Here is a 17,284-nt window from a genome sequence, read left to right on the forward strand (position 1 = left end):
AAATTTGCCCCATACGGTCAGAAGAAGCTTTTATTTTGTACCCAGTGTAAGGATTTCCGCGATCGGCCATTAACGACCTTAGTGTACACTGCTTTTGTAGTTCTCAATTCTTGGTTGGTTTTTGTGTAAACGTTGTAACATTGGCGAGTTCAACTTTATTGACGCTTATGAAACGGAATAACAATGATGCCTGTTCTGGAACCGCGTTTTTACTGCAACGAATGTTTGCTCAAAATCAGTGTTTGTCGCCAGCTTCGCAGTTAGCTTCGCGTAGCTTTGCTACCGTGACCAAGTGAAGGATTTACCTCAAACTTGCTATTATGCCTCGGAGAAAGAAAAACGAACAGAGCCCGACCAGAGTCCCCGGCGAGGTCCCTCCCGGGGGAGACCTCGGTCTCGGACCACTTCATGGTTACGATGTCGCATCGGCGTCCAACTTTTCATCCAGCAAAGGAAGCTCCGACAGGCAGAAAATTACCCAAAACATGCGAGATATATTTTCCCGCTTGGACCCTGAAGTTATACACATGGTGCTGTCTGAGGTTGACTTTAAAGGTAAAACGCGTAATTGCTGGGAGTTCATTGAAAGTGCATGGAACTACCGTTCATTTAAATAGCACAGCGAACAGCGATGCCTCTTGAAACCCAAACGAAAACAAACGCTATTAAGAGTAGCGATCTATTTTACTCCTGGTATTTATTAATTTTGGTTATAAATTTGAGACTCTAAATATATTAAATCAACCATTTGGACAACCGTCAAATTGGTTTTGGTGAAAGGGTTACCCTGTTTTCTGCACTTTAAGCTGTTACAAATGTTGTCATGACAAGACCGAGTCATCATTGCAGAACCCTCAAACCTCAGAAGCATTTGTTTGGTGCAACCTTTTATAGTTTCCTACGTAAAGCTCTTATTCGTTTGATTCCCCCCAAATTGTTTGTGTCCCAACAGTTGGTGGTTCCTCAGGGTTTCTCCTGTTAGCTCATCAACATGAATGTACAGTATATCAATTAGGGTGCCGACTAAGATAATAAATGAACGTTGATTATTTAGTCAATTTATGACATTTTCAATTTGATTGGTAATTTCTGAATGCCCCCAACTCCTGTTGAGTCTAAATCAAGAACTTCTCTGCTTATGCTCTCCATTTTACATCACTTGCAAATGATAAGCAATTATTTTTACACAATTCCGATTATTTTTTTAATATTTTCATGCCATTCCCTATATCAAACGTTTAATGGTAATTTATGTGATAACATTGTAATAATCACATTCAAATAAATTAATGTCTTGTTGCAGTCGAAAATGCCATGGATTCCCTGTTGGAACTGTCAATTGCTGCTGAACTTGCAGCCCCTGTTGGATCACCAGTGTCTGGCTTTGAGAGCACTGCTGCAGCCCTGCTTAGTCCTCGTCATGTTTCTCAACCTGTACGAGACCCTGGATCTTTGGAAGCATCAGAGCAACTCACCTTGCCATCATCTACCAGTCTGCTGACGGAAGAGTTGGACCTTCAAGTTGATCAGGAACTACAAAACCTGACTGCGCAACAGGAAGTTCAGATTAATAGCCAGTGTTCGTCTGCAGACATGACACTTTCTTCGTTATCTGCACCACAGTTTCCAGAGCAGGTCTTCTCTGAGCTGCTTCAGTTCAACCAGAAGGCTCAGTGTGGGCGGGGCTCTGATCGGCAGCCATGTCTTGAAGGAGGCTTGGTGCATTCTGGAGGTCCCTCTCCATTTGATGGGCTCAACACTCGGGAGCATGGCAGCGGTGACGGTCTGAAATCGGTTGTGGATTTCACACATCTCGTGGCAGAAGAGTCTGCAGACAAGCCAAAACCTCAGTTGGATCTTGTTGCTTCAGGGCGTCCCTCTGCCTTTCATTTGTATAAAAAGGATGAGTCATCTGAAATGTTTTTACAACAGGCTGGCCCCGTGCCCTTTGAAAATAGACATGGAGGACTAGATTCTCAGGTGACCACACCATTGTGGAACCTTCATTCACCCGCTTTCTCTCCGCGTTTACATGGAAACAAAGGACCATGTTTTATCACTCCTATTGCACCTTCACACCCTCCAATTGGACATGCCTCACCCTGGACAGGCCAGTTCAGTCAAGCACCTCTAAGACATTCTGCTACGATTCCCAAATCCTGGGCTACGGAAGCAGCTGCACATAATCCAGGTGGGATTGCACCTGCTCGGTCAAGCAGGCTTCGTTTGGAAGGGAAGGTGCTAGTTCTGCTACGTGGCCCACCAGGATCTGGAAAATCCACTTTGGCTCGGTACGACATGAACAATATCACCAACACTGTCCAAAAGTTACAGCATTGGCAGTTGGAAAAGTATGATTTTTACATTGCTTTCATACTGAGCACAACAGTTTAGAAACTCTCGAATCAAATTGGTATATTTAATACTCAAATTAAGATTACAATCCAACTCCAATGGAGTTTTGGGATACAAATATCCCAATTTATGAGATTTTGACAATAAAAGTGAGGCAGATTTCTTTTCTTGACTTGCGAGATTTGAGATTCAAATGCTCTATGGTTGCAGTCATGGTCTGCACCTCACAAGCAGCAGTTTGGCAGATAGAGAACAATTCTTTAAAAAAGTTTTGAAAATGTTTATTGGAACTCCCAGTTGAAGTGTACACCCCCCCCCGAAATATAAAACAGAATTACATGTTGTCTATTCAGTTAAGACTATTTTGCCTAATGCTAACAAACAATGCAAACACCATCAAATAGCTAACGAATAACATCGGTTTTGCAGTGTTATAACCCTTTAAGCAATACAGTATATATTTTTATCACAACTGGTGGAGCAACTCATAGACATAATATAACAATACTCACATGACTATATTCTTTGTCTTTTACAAAAATTAGTTATTACATCACTAAACAGAAGAAAACATGATTAAATTCTGATCTGGCAGACATGACCAATGACTTCAAGGTGAATTCACTTTGAAGTTCCTTATTTGTGTTCAAAATGGTAACACGTCTGAAGGAGATTGTACTAAAGCACTTCATGCTGCTGCATAGTCTCCGAGACTGGTAGATGGTGTTGGTGGCCTAATAGATTTGATCTCAGATCATGCTGATAAGCGGTTGTCCATACAACCTATTCATTTCATCTCTGCAGAGCTCTTGTGGAACATAATCCAGGTGGAGTTGCACTAAGCACTGACGACTACTTCACTGTTCAAGGGCACTATCATTTTGATCCTGCTACTCTGGGGGAAGCTCATGAGTGGAACCACAAGCGAGGTAAACACAGCTGTACAGTAGGTAGTTGTAATTAAATAAGATGGAGCAGTTATAACTGTAACCACTGAAAGAACAGATGCTTCAGGTACTTCATCTGTCATCTCACCTTCACCTAATAGCCAAAGAAGCTTTTGAGAGAGGCGCTAACCCTGTCATCATTGATAATACAAACATGCAGGGCTGGGAGATGAAGCCCTATGTGGCCCAGGTCAGTCACCTGCTTTCAATACCTTGAGTAAAATGCCCACTTCTGCTTGTTTTTAGCAATGTTACTATTTTTGTGGTGCTCCTGAAAAACTATTATTTCTACTTGTTAGGCATTGAAACATAATTACAAAGTGTTGTTTCGTGAGACGGACACTTGGTGGAAAAACAAGCCCAGAGAGCTAGAAAGGTGAGGAAGATCTCGGGATTAGAATAATCAAACATTTCATTGTCACTCGTCAAGACAGAAATCCCATACAAATCTTAGTTTTTATGGGGTGTTTTTTCACAGACGCAGCAAACATAGTGTGTCTGTGGAAACGATTCGCCGCATGCTGAATGGCTACGAGCGCTTTGTAACTGTCAAGTCCATTATGGGTGCATTATTACCCGAGTCGAAACAGCGCCTTCACTTGGAGAACAGAAATATACAGTAAGTGTTAATCACAAACAACAGGATCAGCCTTTTCTGTAGTATCTAACAGATTACATATTTGTTTCAACATCAAATATATTGACATTTCCTTGCAGCTGTACATATATTTTAAATACAAGAAAGAAAAAAAAATCAATATATATTGATGTTCACCAATATGAAATACTTATATCGTGATATACTTTTCAGTCACATCACCCAGCCATAGCTGTGCATATTGTTGCATTAGTGCTTTGTATCATGAGATATGAGACATCTGCTATTTGACTGGCTTGATGGGTTTATTGCACATGGCTGGCATCGGCTGGAATCCTTGAAGCTCTAAAATCGTCACATTTCAGGAGACCCCAAAAATGTCATGTTTGTCCAACCATTAACATTGCATCATCAAATAAAGCAAGCCAGTTTCAGCACAATAACTCTTAAAAAAAAATCGGCTTTGGCCAGATTCTAGTGATATCCTCATTGCTGGGCCTCTTTGTACAAAATATACTACGTACATTCATTTTCAAACAAAGGCGGGTTTTCATTCGCCCACAAAAATAATAATAATAATAATAAAAATTTCATTTATAAGTGCCTTTCAAAACACTCAAGGACACTTTACAACCAAAACAAGAACAATAAAACCACAGATAAATCAGCATTTTGCAGCGGCCTTTTAAAGTGAAACAGCGTTAATTTTTCAATAACTGAGTAATGAAATTAATTACTTTTGTATTACTTTAATTACAGTTTGCCTTTCATTGTCACTGTTGACATCCGACTTTCTTCTGTCCCTCAGGTGTGTGACTCCTGAAGCAAAATGTCCTGATCTTGTCAGTGAACCTGGACTGATGGACCGGCGTAAGAATTCCCAGTCTCAACTCTTTTCCTCTCTTCCTGATGTGTCATCTATTGATCATCCCAGTGAGGTGCACAAGTTGGAAGATAACCACACTTCAACAGATTCATTTGATTTCCAGCCAATTGGAAGAGTGTCAGAACATTCAGACAAGGATGTTAACCTGGAGTTGGGGGCTTTGGATTCTGAGCTGGATTCCCTAAATCAGCCTAATGGAGAACAGGGGATACCTGATTGTATTGTGGAATCTGTGATGAATGAAGACCAACATAGTAATGAACTCCCGGTGGCCTTCTCTGAGTCTATCAAACAAAGGTTGCCAAGAGAAAGACCGATGAGGAAGATTGATTCTACAGATCTGGTGAAAGATATTGACCAGTCAGATGACTTGTCCATGGAAAAAGAGCAGATGAATAAAGAGGCATCAGTGAGAAGTAGGGTAGAGGGAGAGATGTCCAATATTTTGCATTTTGTAGGTGACTGGCCGTCTGAAGGGCCCCTCGATCAGCGACAAGCAAGGAGAAATCAAAGCCGTGAAGACAGAGGGATGTCTAAAGAAGTCAGCAATGACAAAGGCAATGTGACTGAGTTCCAGAAACTTCTTGATCTCATTCAAACTGGTGTAGTTACTTGCCAGTCTGGTTCTTCTTGTTCATCACCTCTTTCTGTTTGCCTACGGCATAATTTGGAGACAGATGACAATCTTGAAGAATCCCTTAGCTGTTGCTCTGAGAGTGAAGAGAAGGGACAGAATATGAACACGGAGAAGAGTGGCAGAGTTGACTTACCAGACTGTATCTTAGACTGGAAAGCTGCAGAATCTTATCAGGGCAATGGTGAGATTTTAAAAACTGAAAATCAAACGAGTGGAACCACAGTTTTAGACATTGGTTGTGAAACACAGTCTGACGCTGCTGCAGATACCTGGTCGGCTGTTGCCGCATCTGAATCCATAGGGCCGAAAGAAAGCTGTGGCACAGTGTTTGATATCGAGTTTGTGTTTGCCGGCAATACCAAGATAGACACAAAAAATTGCAAAGAGCAGACAGACAATGAAGTGACAGTGAAGCCTAAAAGCAGACGGTCTAGTGATGCCGCTGACCCTTTGGAACTGGAGAGTTGTGTTCTCAGTGGATGCACTCAAGAGCGAAAGCAGCGTCAGAGTCGCAGATCAGGGAAGCAGTGCAAGCTTGCCCTCACCTTCACTCAGAACTGTCTGGTTCCTTCTCTCAATACACTTGAATGTCCCAATGCCACATCACAAATGGTTGACATTGGTCAGAGTGCTATCACCACACATCCTGACTGTGAGACCAGACTCAGTCCTAAACTAGACTTATGCACCAAGCTCAACAAAGATGACCTTGTGCAAACTGACTCGCCTCTCTCTTCGGATAGAGATCGCCCCACCCAAACTGAACCTCAGGACTTTTCCCTCCTTTGGCGTCTTAATCGTCAAGACGGACGAGCAGATTCCGTTGTCGCTGCCAGCAGCAACTGCAGTGACATTACAATCCTATGTGGTGTCTCCTCACAATTTGTGCCAGAGGTTGCATCTGCAGTTTGTGCTGCTGCTGCAGTTCACCCATCCACTCAAAATACAGTACCATACCGCATGGTGCATGAGAAAAGCACACAGGTGGAGGACAAAGAATTTGTGGCAGCTCATAGCCGTCTTGAGAGCCTGACTATCCTCAGTCGACATTTTAAGCTTGTTAGTTTCGATACGTTGGAAGACTTATATGACAAATGCCACCAAGATTTAGAATGGACAACCAACCTGCTACTGGATTCTGGAGAAAGGCTCTTCAGAGACGAGGAGGTTTTAGAGCACATGCACGAGGAGGACACTGTTAAAGTTGAACAGAGCACAACACTATTAGGAACATCATTGGTGACCAAGTTGGGGGATCAACTTCCTTATGCAGGTTCGACAGCCGGTGCCGATGTGCTTCAACCGTATGCACATGAGGTTGTGAGCAAAATCGGGGAGGCCTCTGATACAGAGTCGTCAGGATTTGTTGTCACAGCTTCTCCAGCCCAAACCAAAAATCAGCTGGATACACATTCATACACAGTAACAACTACTCCTAGCCTGCCTACTTTGGAAACACATGATGTCATTGAACACAAAGCATTAAGCGAGGAGCTAAGTTTTGCGACTCCAGATGAGATTGCCAGTCTGGAAGAGGTCCACCGGCTTCTGCAAGCTGAACTGGATGATTTGGAAAGAGATGAAAGGCAGAAGAAGGATGATAGGAGATCCATGGGAAATCAAGGTTGCAAAGTCCTGAACATTGACACTGTGGAGCTGAAACTGCCCACTGAGCTGGCATTGCAACTAATTGAACTGTTTGGACCTGTGGGAGTCGAGCCAGGTAACAATACAAGTTACAGATTTTATGTGAATCAGTGACTTGGATTAGTCAATCAAAATTCACACTGATTGATGATAAGCATGTGCCCACAATGTTTAGGTACATGCTCTTCTGAAGACTATGCTCTGCAGATGGATATGAACCTGGCTAAACTGCTCCACCAGAAGTGGAGAGAAACTATCCAGGTGAAGAGCAAACCCTCGCAAACTAAACAATGGAAGCAGTAGCTGTCCAACTAGAAAATGTCTCTTCTATTTTGTCTCATTCTGAGCGGATCTATTCAAGTTAAACCTGTTGTTTCATAGGAACGGCAGAGACAAGCAACTCTTTCCAGCCAATTGCTTCTGGACGGTAAGTTAAAACACACCAATGGACAAAATAAACAGATCTCCCGATCAGTCGCTCAGCACAGTTGAAACAGGGGAAAACAATACAAAAAAAATAAAATAAAATCCCATGGTACACAAGTTGCATCTGCGTGACTTCATAATGCAAAATATGTCCAGGCCGCACTCTCAAATGTATATTGGACCACCTCAGTCAAGCAATTAAAACCTTATTTAACCAGAAAATACAACCCACTTAGACCAAGATTTACTTTTCAAGGGTGATCTGGCCAGCAACGCAGCATGCAATTCAAGTTATAATAACAACAATGCAAAAAAAAAGAGGGCCGCAACGATTAAGAAACATCATCTGTCAGCAAATCAGATAACAGTGATGTCACGGCCCTACAACCTAGCGTGCGTCTTTGGAGGAGGTTCTTAAAAGCGGTTCCATGTTAACTGCACGGCCACGAAAAATTCGAATGGAAAAGCAACCGCACAGGGCGGAGACAGGCTGTTTCACGGTGGAACTGGTGTAATCGAAAAGTGGCTTTAAGCAAGGGGAAATTTAAAGTCTTCAATGAACCAGGCATACATAAAGTGAGTGGAACGGTCCTACCACAAACAATATTGAGCAAAATTGTTTACTTTTCCACCATAATAGGATATCTTGCATGGTTGATTTCAAATTAGCAATACACTTGTCAAATAAGCTAATGCTCATTAAAACATGCAAGTCAGCAAGAATATACAGCGAAGGGTTCCTATTTATTGACTTGAAATCCAAGCTGTGCCTTTGTAGATAAAAGAAAAGAACTAAAGAACCAGTGTATTTACTGTAATGCTATATGGAAGTTGTACCTGCTTTAAAATAATCATTATCAAAGCCATGGTGATCATACTTTATATTTTAACTGATAAGGACGATTTTTGCACATTAACCACTTCATTTAGGTCCAGTTCCATGGAATGAAACTCAGATGTGCAAACCAACATCACATTTTCCGAGTGGCAAAGATGGAGGGATGCCAGTGATGGACCACTGGAATATGTCCCAGCCATGTGTCTCTCTACGGGACATTATAAAAGAGGAGCTGGCCATGCAGGAGAACATGAAGAAGGTAATCCACCGTCTAATTTCACACTTCTAATTGAGCTCCCTTTATGACATCCCTCTTGCCCCATTAATTTCAGTCAAGACAAAATCGAGCAGACCTAAGCAGACGTGATGGGGCCTCCATTCTAAAAGAGGATCAGCTCTACTCCCGTTTCCCCTCCATTGACCGACATTTTCTCCACGATATATTCAGGGATCATAAGTAAGACTCAAACCTTGCTTTGAGTTATATCCATTTTCTTTGGCACTCACAATAATTTGATGAATGCACTGTCAACCAACAATGAAGTTCTTTGAAATGACTGATTAGTTTACATGTTTATTCTCTGCAGCTACTGCCTCAGCCAGACGGAGCTCTTTCTGAACTCTTTACTAGACCAGGGCCCTGTCAAGACCGTCGTCGCTCCAGAATTGCCTCACTCTGACCACCACAGAACTCCCAGCAAAGAGAGAGAAAAGGTAGCTGTTGTTTACAAATCCAGCCAAAGAGATCCTCCATATGAACAAAAGTATTGGGTCAACTGGTTGCCATATACACCGATTATAGAATGGGAGACTTTCTACAAGATGTTCGAGTGTGTCTGTGGGGAATTTGTGTCATTTAATCCAGAAGAACATTGAGGTTGGAGGTTACCAATTCCTGACACGTGAGAAGGCCTGGTTCCCAATCGCTGTTGAAGTTACTCCCGAAATCGTTTTACACCCAACTCATCTACTTTAAGCAGGAATGTGATCATGCTGGAACAGAATAGGGCTGACCCCAAACTGTTGCCACAAAGTTAGAAGCATAGAATGGCTGTGTTGACCACATAACGACTGGGTTTCAAAAACGTCTGCTTTGTGCGTAACACGATTTTTTTATTGAACCGGTCTGGTATTTTAAAAGCAGCTTTTCTCTGTCCTCACATTTTTTTTCTTACACTCTTAATTTCCCCCTTTTTGCATCAGAAACTTCCCGACTCTGATGTAGCCGACTCCCATAAGTATCAGGACATTGAGGATCCTGAGTACCAGGACTTCAGGGCAGAAGCCAGTCTGCAAAGAAGTCGGCAGATTGAGAGTTTTTCCAAAGCTGCAGCAGCTTACAAGCAAGGACATAAAGGGGTGGCTTCATTTTATGCACAGCAGGTAATCATCATCTTCTAAAAGTTACACTGTCTGTTCTTCCACTGTTCTGTGGTATGGGTATAATAAATAATTAAGAATTCTACTTGGTGTGTGAAATTGTTTGATAATTACAGGGGGTCCTCTCTTTATGATGGTACTGACAAACAGTACAATGTTATGAGGTTACAAATGGCACACAATGAAGTAATTCGCACAGGAGCATAAGAATATGATGTCCTGATTGGTGCACTCACCATGCTGAAGGTCTTTTGACACGATCACTTGTCCCTCCAAAGGTCGCTGCACACCCCCGTTTCCTATGTGGGTTAAAAGCCCATCCTTGATTGCAAGTCTAATAATTTATGCAGAAAATACAGTACGTGATGCTCTGAGTTCTGTCATTTGTGTCACCGTTTCCAATAGGGACACTTACACGGGCAGCGGATGCGTGAGGCCAACCACCGCGCAGCCGTTCAGATCTTTGAGAGGGTCAACTCCTCACTTCTACCGAAGAACATCCTGGACCTCCATGGGTGGCACGTGGACGAGGCCCTGGAACATCTGCGCCGCATCCTACATGACAAAACAGCAGGTACATGGATTCGAATCAGAACGTATCGTAGAAGGGAAGAATAGCGTGGTATAAATTGAGAGCAGTGAAGAGGTTGAATGAAAGAATAATTCCATTATCTGTGTAATTGTGCTTGTTGCTTCTTTTCTAATGTATTCTTTTAACTGCTTGGGTGCAGACTGTGAACAAGGTCTGTGTCGACCGCAGCTTTCTGTCATCACAGGAAGAGGTAACCACAGCCAGGGGGGCGTGGCCCGCATTCGCCCTGCCGTTATAAACTACCTCAACAACACAAATTACAGGTACACACACACACACACACACACACACACACACACTTTTCTCATAGTCTCGCTCCTTTACTCATATTCCTTATCCCGCAGGTTCACAGAACCAAAGCCGGGTCTCCTGGTGGTCTCTTTGAAGTAAAAAAGAAGCAGGAGAGCATGCATGCGAAAGCCTCTCCAAGGAACAACACTAACTAATATGCTCACACAGATCAGTATAGTCACTCTACCTCTTTCTCCTTGTTACTTACTCTCCTGACAGCCCAAAAGTCATGAATATTTGTCAAACTGAAGGTATTGTACATCCAAATGAGTAATTCTTCTGTCTATTTCACTGCAGAAATGATTATTTTTATACACCTGCTAACCAAGAATGTATCCATTTGAAAATATTTTATAGTGTGCCACTTTTACAGTTTTCTCCATATCTTTTAAGATATTTAAAGTCAACGCTAATCATAAAAGAATGAGTGAATCACAAAAACGTTCTGGTTCACGGTTGTTTGTATTTTTAGATTGTATCATCATATGCTCAATTTGCATGATATATTTTGGAAGTGCTTTACCAGTGCTTTTTGTCATTAAAGTGGAAAAATACCAACGCTTGAAAAATAATGCTTATTCTGCAATGTATTGTAAAATTGTTCAAAATAATTATATATTTTTCCATATCAAAATTATATTAATTGTTGTATCACCTAATAAAATCTTTATACAATTTTGAATTTTACAGTTTCAGTTCAGATTTTGTTGGCAAAAAACAGCAAAGTCTGTGCAGGGGCAACAGTAGCCCCTGCTGATCAGACACAGTACCGCAAGATTTGGTGTGATGGGATACCAGGCCAATATCACCAATATCGATACCTATGCTTTTTGAGTAATTGAGGTTAATGCATCAGGAAAGTGCAAAATCAGAATGAATTTTCATATTTACACACACACACACACACAGTGGGAACATCCTATATCAGAGTATGTAATTAGCATCTTCAGAAAATAGGTATACAGTAAATCAAAACATTTTCATTTGGGACACATAACAGCCAAACACTTTGGCCTTAAAAGTATGGCAAATATTATTTGAGAACTTTTTGTTTTCAAGCAGATATTTTCTTTTGAATTACAACTACCGACAGTTTAAATAATCGGAGCAGTAAATTGAATTGATTTTCAAAATGGAATTCCGTGGGGTATGTCTTCATCGTTATTGATCACATGACCCATATGGGTATGCAGCTGCTCATGTCACGCTTGGCAGGGCCTATCTTCCTCTTAACCTGGTGAATTGGGGAGGCAAAGTGTGCCTGTCCCACGCTGTGACCACCCAGAGCAGCGTTTAAGTTGTCAGTAGTGTGGAGCAACACACAAACACCGAGTTGGATTTTAAAATCTAATTATTACAATCTCTTATATTACAACCGGTTCAGGGTATCTCCCGCCTACTGCCCGAAGACGGCTGGGATAGGCTCCAAACACCCCCCGCGATCCTTGTGAGGATAAAGCGTTTCAGAAAATGGATGGATGGAATTATTTATGTCTGTCATGAGCCGGTGTTTGGTAACAATACGCAAGTTACTCTCCAACCAGACAAGCAATTCAAAGCACATCTCTCATGTTAGATGCATAATGCAGGAATTGATATATTATGGCTGATGGCTCACGGTCGGGACGATTCCGCATCTTTACTAATCCTCATGAACAGATTCAAAAAGAACAAGGAAACCAGCAAATGTCATAACTGACTGCAAATTTGGAAAAAGTACACAGGAGTTTGCAGTTGCATTCCCCCTGAAAGTTTGAGAAAAACTACTGTCAGTGAGTTGCCAAAATATGAACGTATTGTAAAATGCCACAGCTGTGGGGGAGGGACGTGTGACCCTCCTCTCACTGACAAGCGGATGTGCTGTACTTGTCAGTTCTTGTCTTCTTTTTTCAGCAGCTTTTCTCTTTGTTACCTGACAAGTGGTAAAATATATACAGCACCTTTATATGTTTACACTTTTTAAGCGTAGTCTTCTTATTTGTTGCTGGGTGGGGAGGTCGGAAGTAAGTAAATAAATGGGTAGAAGAAACGGCAAACCTTTCAAGGCCTTTATGGGAGACATTCAGCTCAAAATGGCAAGACTTTGAAAAGACAGAAGAATGGTACGTATTTATTTGAATTTTCTTTAGTAATGTAAAATGAGATACTTAAATCATGAAACTCTGAAGCAAGTTGGTTTTCAATACTCCTGTCAGAAAAGGCCCAAATACACTGGAAAGTTCAGTTTGGCAAAGAAACTACTTACGCTATATGTTTAAAGTTAATTTCTTCTGACATGTATTCATGTTATCTTCGGCTTGGTGAGCTCTGAAAGCTCAATGAAGACATTAAAAATAAGAACAGAAAAAAATGAGTGAACCAATGATCATAAATCATAATATAGTGAGAAAAACAGACGCATTATCATACAATGAAGTTCACAACAAAGGTGATTTCATCTTAAAATTACACAGAAGTGCTTCCTGACAGCCTGCTTAACAGTCCTCACCTTAAAGCCACGATGGCGCTACGCCGGGCTAAAGGCGGGCAGAATATAGCACCATCAATAATATGAGTAACCCCGCTTTTTATTGGATATAATAAAATATATTTTAAACTTATTTTATCAGCCCCACTATGTATTGGTCAAGCCCCCGTTTCGATCCGGGAGAGGAAAAAAGAAATCCTGGAGAGAAGTCGTCCCTGCCTTCAAGCATATACTGTATATACACTTTCATGCTTGTAATGTCAAGGTGTAGGTCTTGTAAATTGTAATAGAACAGCATTTATTGTATTTACTTTTATTTTTAGAACATGTAAAACTCTACCATTTGATCATGACTTTATTCTATTTTCCTGTATTAGGGTCATACGGTATTCTAATACGCTTGGGTAAAGGACTAATGGTGGCACTCAGTGTTTGCGACACGGTAGGGCAAAGCTCTGAATGTGTTACCGTCGACTTTGAGCGACAGGTACGTAGCCTGTTGCTCACATCGGTTTTTCATGTCTTCCTCAGAACGCCTGTCATCTGGCCTTCTTCATCTGTTGACATTCCACAGGCACAACCAACAAGGTCCACAACACAAAGACAAAAGGGACATCGAGAAAGCCTGTTAGAGGACAATAAGCAATCGGGCATTACATTTTAAAATGATGGAATTATATAAACTTACAAAGAACAGCTTGCAGTGCCTTTAACCAACTCGAGGCTGGCGTGCTTCTCCGGAACTGAAACGAACTGTTCAGATGATCAGCCGTAGAAATGTCTGTCAAGTGTGTCTTGGTTGGGGACTGCGCGGTGGGAAAAACGGCCCTCCTGGTCAACTTCACTTCAGGAACCTTTCCCGACATCTACAGGCCCACGGTGTTCGACAACACCGGGGCGGAGGTCTACATGGATGGTGTTTTGATCAGTCTGGGCCTGTGGGACACATCGGGCCAGGACAACTTCAGACAGATCCGACCCCGATCCTACCAGCAGGCCGACGTCGTGCTCGTGTGCTACTCTGTGGCCAACCGCAACTCTCTGGCTAATGTACACAGTAAGTGGATGGCAGAGGTTCGGGAGAACTTGCCCACGGCGCCGGTGTTGGTGGTGGGCACCCAGACGGACCTGCGGGAGTCGAGTGCGCATCGGGGCGGCTGCATCTCTGCGGCAGAGGGGAGGCGCGTGGCTCGGAATGTGCACGCCAAAGGCTACCTGGAGTGTTCGTCCTTGACCAAGCGAGGGGTCCAACATGTTTTCGAGTGCGCCGTGCGCACCGCCGTGAGCCACAACAGGAAGCAGGCCAGACGACGCATGTTCAGCATGAACCAGTGCAAAGTCTTTTGACATTGTGTCATGAATTAACCACTCGCAGGGCGCTCTTTGAGTGACCAGGAATTTCAAAACTTCAACCGCAGACAATTACTGAGATCATACTCTGACATTTTAGTTTTGTTACTCTGAAAATTTGTATCAGTACATCCGAAAATCACATTTTAGTGTTCAAAGGTTTTTTTAAATGTTCTTTTTGGCGATTGGAGTCATCAGAGTATTGCGCGCGTATTTGAATATATCATAAGGCTAAACTGTCTGCCGACTTGGTGGAGTGGTGCATCCGTCTGCCTTCGGTGCAGGCAGCATGGGTTCGTTTTCCCACTCAGTGATGGTGTGAATGTTTGCCCGCATCAATGGAAAAGCAGCGTACGTGCCCTGTGATTGACCAGCAACAGTCCAGGATGAATTCTACTTCAAATTTCGCGAGTCTCCAGCTCCCCGTGACACTGAACAAAATAAGCGGCTGAGAGAATGAGCGGACGGATGCCTTCAGAATGATCCATTCAATTTAATTCGCTTACCTTTGAAAGTCATATTCGTCATATTTATTTAATGAAAGACAAACATAGTAATGCAACTTTTTTATTGACTCTGCCAAAAATATAAATGTTCCTGTTCATTTTCATCCTATTGTTTTACTTTAACAAATATGTCACAACATTTAATTTGAATGTTGCCCCTTAAAGACTTAATTCAAATGGACCCCAACAAGATTCCTTGTCATTTATAATTCATTTTATTGTGCCGTTTGCTTCTGAGACTTCCTGACTTTTTTATTTTTTTATTTTTACATCCAACAGAAAATCCACATAACACACACAATGCTTCCAAGCTACATAGGGGAACATTACGGTGTGAGTGGATTCATTACTTTTGAATTGTTGCAATGTTATATTCTCGTTATATTTTGAGACAAAATAAATCTCATACCAATGGTTTATGTTGATTTCAAATGACATTTTATTTGCTGCAGTGGAATGTTCAAATCGGTGGCTGTATATTGGCTAGTTCGAATTAGGCCAATGGAGCCGTGTACTTCGACAAGTGAATATTCATTTTCACGATTTGTATGATTCGCTATGTTCTGTCGCCAGGGAATATAAACTGTAGATAGGGTCTCGGGTCAGTCACTGTTAATTTGACCATCAATCTGAGTTGAAGCCGTTTTGTCAACTGTTACTGGGAACCCTCAACATGCAGTGTGGCATAATAAAGAGATGAAGAACAAATATATTTACTGGATGTGCTTGATTTTTAAGCTTTGTCATTGCTGTCATGCCGTGTGCTTTGCGTTTAAATTGCAGTTTAACACACCGATTGTAAGACAACACCGCTTTCCCAAACACCACTGGAGATTGAAAAGTGCAAATAAGTTCGATTAGCACTGGTAGTGCAAATCCTTCCATATTTGCATTTTGTGAACAGCGGATGAGGATGACGCCACACTTCTTTTAAAGGATATTCCAGAATATACCGTAACCACATCCCACCACATGCGTACAAGTTTGTGCAAATACATTACCTTATCTAGGTTTACATTTTTGATACAGCAGACCTTTCACCAAGTACACCATCAGAATCGAATAAGAGCAAATTGAAGAGCTGAATAATCTGTCGTAAAATAATGCCTTCTTTTCACACCGTCAGGGAGATACAATATGTTTATTATTGTGATTGCCGATAGAAATGTAGTGGCACTGTATATCATTGAAACACAAAAATGTTATGCGTTGATCATTATAAGCAAGTGTATCTACCACCCCGTAAAGAATAATGACACAATGTTGACCATCACACTGAATATTCTGCCGCACTCACGTCACTAAATTAGGTAACCAAACTGTGAGAAACACCTGTACGTTTGATGCCGTGCAAACTACAACAATCATAAAATCCAAAATGTGCCAAATGTGACCATTATTATTTTTATGAAGCAAGTTTACTGGATTGAGGTGTTTATTTTGAAGTTAATTGTAAAGCAGTATACATTGGAATGGGCCTTGAAGTTTTTCAAACGTAGAAAAATTCACCTGGGTCTGCTGTGATCTCTTCTTTTTACTGCCATTTTGCTCGCATGCACTGTCACCGCAAAACCTTATCCCCCTGTCTAACAAGTACACACACACACCACACACACACACACACGAAAAAAAAGCAAACGCTCACACAGGGAGTGTGATGAGCGAAATCGAAGTGAATTGCCACTCTACAGTATGCTAAAAATGAAGTAAAAGCACATGTGTAACCATGGCAACATTTCACAACCAAGCTGTGCCATCAGCCTTCTGTATGCAAACGAAAACGGAAAGAGAACACCAATTAGATTTATCCAGCCATGCTGCACATGCAATTACAATACACCGAGATAAAAATGTAAACACTGTCTGAATACAGAAAATGGAATGGGATCCAAATAAATGGCCATCTGTGTGCTGCGCACAAGAACAACTCTGCAGGAGAGAAATGGCCAAAAATCCAAAATATCACCAGGATTTTCCTTTACTGAAAAAAAAAAAGATGTGTTGAATTTACTCCACTTAATTTTGTCAAGTGGTTGCACAAAAATTAACATTGAAATAGATGTATAGTACAGTACCGGTATATTAAAAATGTATCTGGTTCCAGATTATTTTACATCATGCAACCAAGTGACAAAATTGGACATATTCAACCAAAACTTTTTCTATTGTTGGTACGCTATAGAGTAACAAGGGCAGAATGATAGTGAATGTACCTGTGTAGAGGGCTGCTGGCGGGGGGATTAAAATTGACGACAAGTGTAAACTAATTGAGACGCGAGAAAATCGTAGTTCCAGTTTGCACTATTTAAGTGGTAGGACCATTCGCGATACTTTTTTTTTTTTTTGTCCCCCTTATCCCCTGCT

General features: G+C 41.6%; 2 protein-coding genes and 1 long non-coding RNA gene across 4 annotated transcripts; 2 read left to right on the forward strand and 1 right to left on the reverse strand.

Moving 5' to 3' along the window:
* Positions 1-62: 62 nt before the first annotated feature.
* n4bp2 (NEDD4 binding protein 2) lies at positions 63-11,279 on the forward strand. 2 transcript variants are annotated; one of them, XM_086120345.1, is made up of 16 exons: positions 63-555; positions 1,304-2,351; positions 3,160-3,284; positions 3,404-3,492; positions 3,602-3,678; positions 3,781-3,921; positions 4,709-7,146; positions 7,246-7,331; positions 7,452-7,497; positions 8,427-8,593; positions 8,667-8,791; positions 8,922-9,048; positions 9,538-9,717; positions 10,120-10,288; positions 10,446-10,569; positions 10,651-11,279. In XM_086120345.1, the coding sequence occupies exons 1-16, from the start codon at positions 321-323 to the stop codon at positions 10,694-10,696; spliced, it is 5,223 nt and encodes a 1,740-aa protein (XP_085976471.1). In that variant the 5' UTR covers positions 63-320; the 3' UTR covers positions 10,697-11,279. The 2 variants fall into 2 exon arrangements, with proteins under 2 accessions (XP_085976471.1, XP_085976473.1); XM_086120347.1 differs by having other exon boundaries at positions 1,304-2,291.
* On the reverse strand, positions 6,535-10,217 carry LOC147200263 (uncharacterized). The gene is made up of 3 exons (XR_015101853.1): positions 10,130-10,217; positions 9,951-10,013; positions 6,535-6,618 (listed from the first exon to the last, which is right to left on the reverse strand). It is a non-coding gene; the product is annotated as an uncharacterized LOC147200263 (long non-coding RNA).
* A 2,562-nt stretch (positions 11,280-13,841) lies between the features above and the next one.
* On the forward strand, positions 13,842-15,632 carry rhoh (ras homolog family member H). The gene has a single exon (XM_086121098.1). It carries the CDS (start codon positions 13,842-13,844, stop codon positions 14,409-14,411), a length of 570 nt encoding a protein of 189 aa, XP_085977224.1. The 3' UTR covers positions 14,412-15,632.
* Positions 15,633-17,284: the final 1,652 nt, after the last annotated feature.

Source organism: Hippocampus guttulatus, chromosome 9 (assembly GCF_054856545.1).
Source record: "Hippocampus guttulatus isolate MCC_2025c chromosome 9, RoL_Hgut_1.0, whole genome shotgun sequence".
Lineage (NCBI taxonomy): Eukaryota > Metazoa > Chordata > Actinopteri > Syngnathiformes > Syngnathidae > Hippocampus > Hippocampus guttulatus.

Excerpts from the sequence above, each read along its gene's own strand:
- n4bp2 (XM_086120345.1), top strand. The coding sequence starts at position 321 with ATGCCTCGGAGAAAGAAAAACGAACAGAGCCCGACCAGAGTCCCCGGC. Across the intron at positions 2,352-3,159 it reads CAGCATTGGCAGTTGGAAAA|AGCTCTTGTGGAACATAATC; the intron begins GTATGATTTTTA and ends TCATCTCTGCAG. Across the intron at positions 7,332-7,451 it reads AGTGGAGAGAAACTATCCAG|GAACGGCAGAGACAAGCAAC; the intron begins GTGAAGAGCAAA and ends GTTGTTTCATAG.
- rhoh (XM_086121098.1), top strand. The coding sequence starts at position 13,842 with ATGTCTGTCAAGTGTGTCTTGGTTGGGGACTGCGCGGTGGGAAAAACG.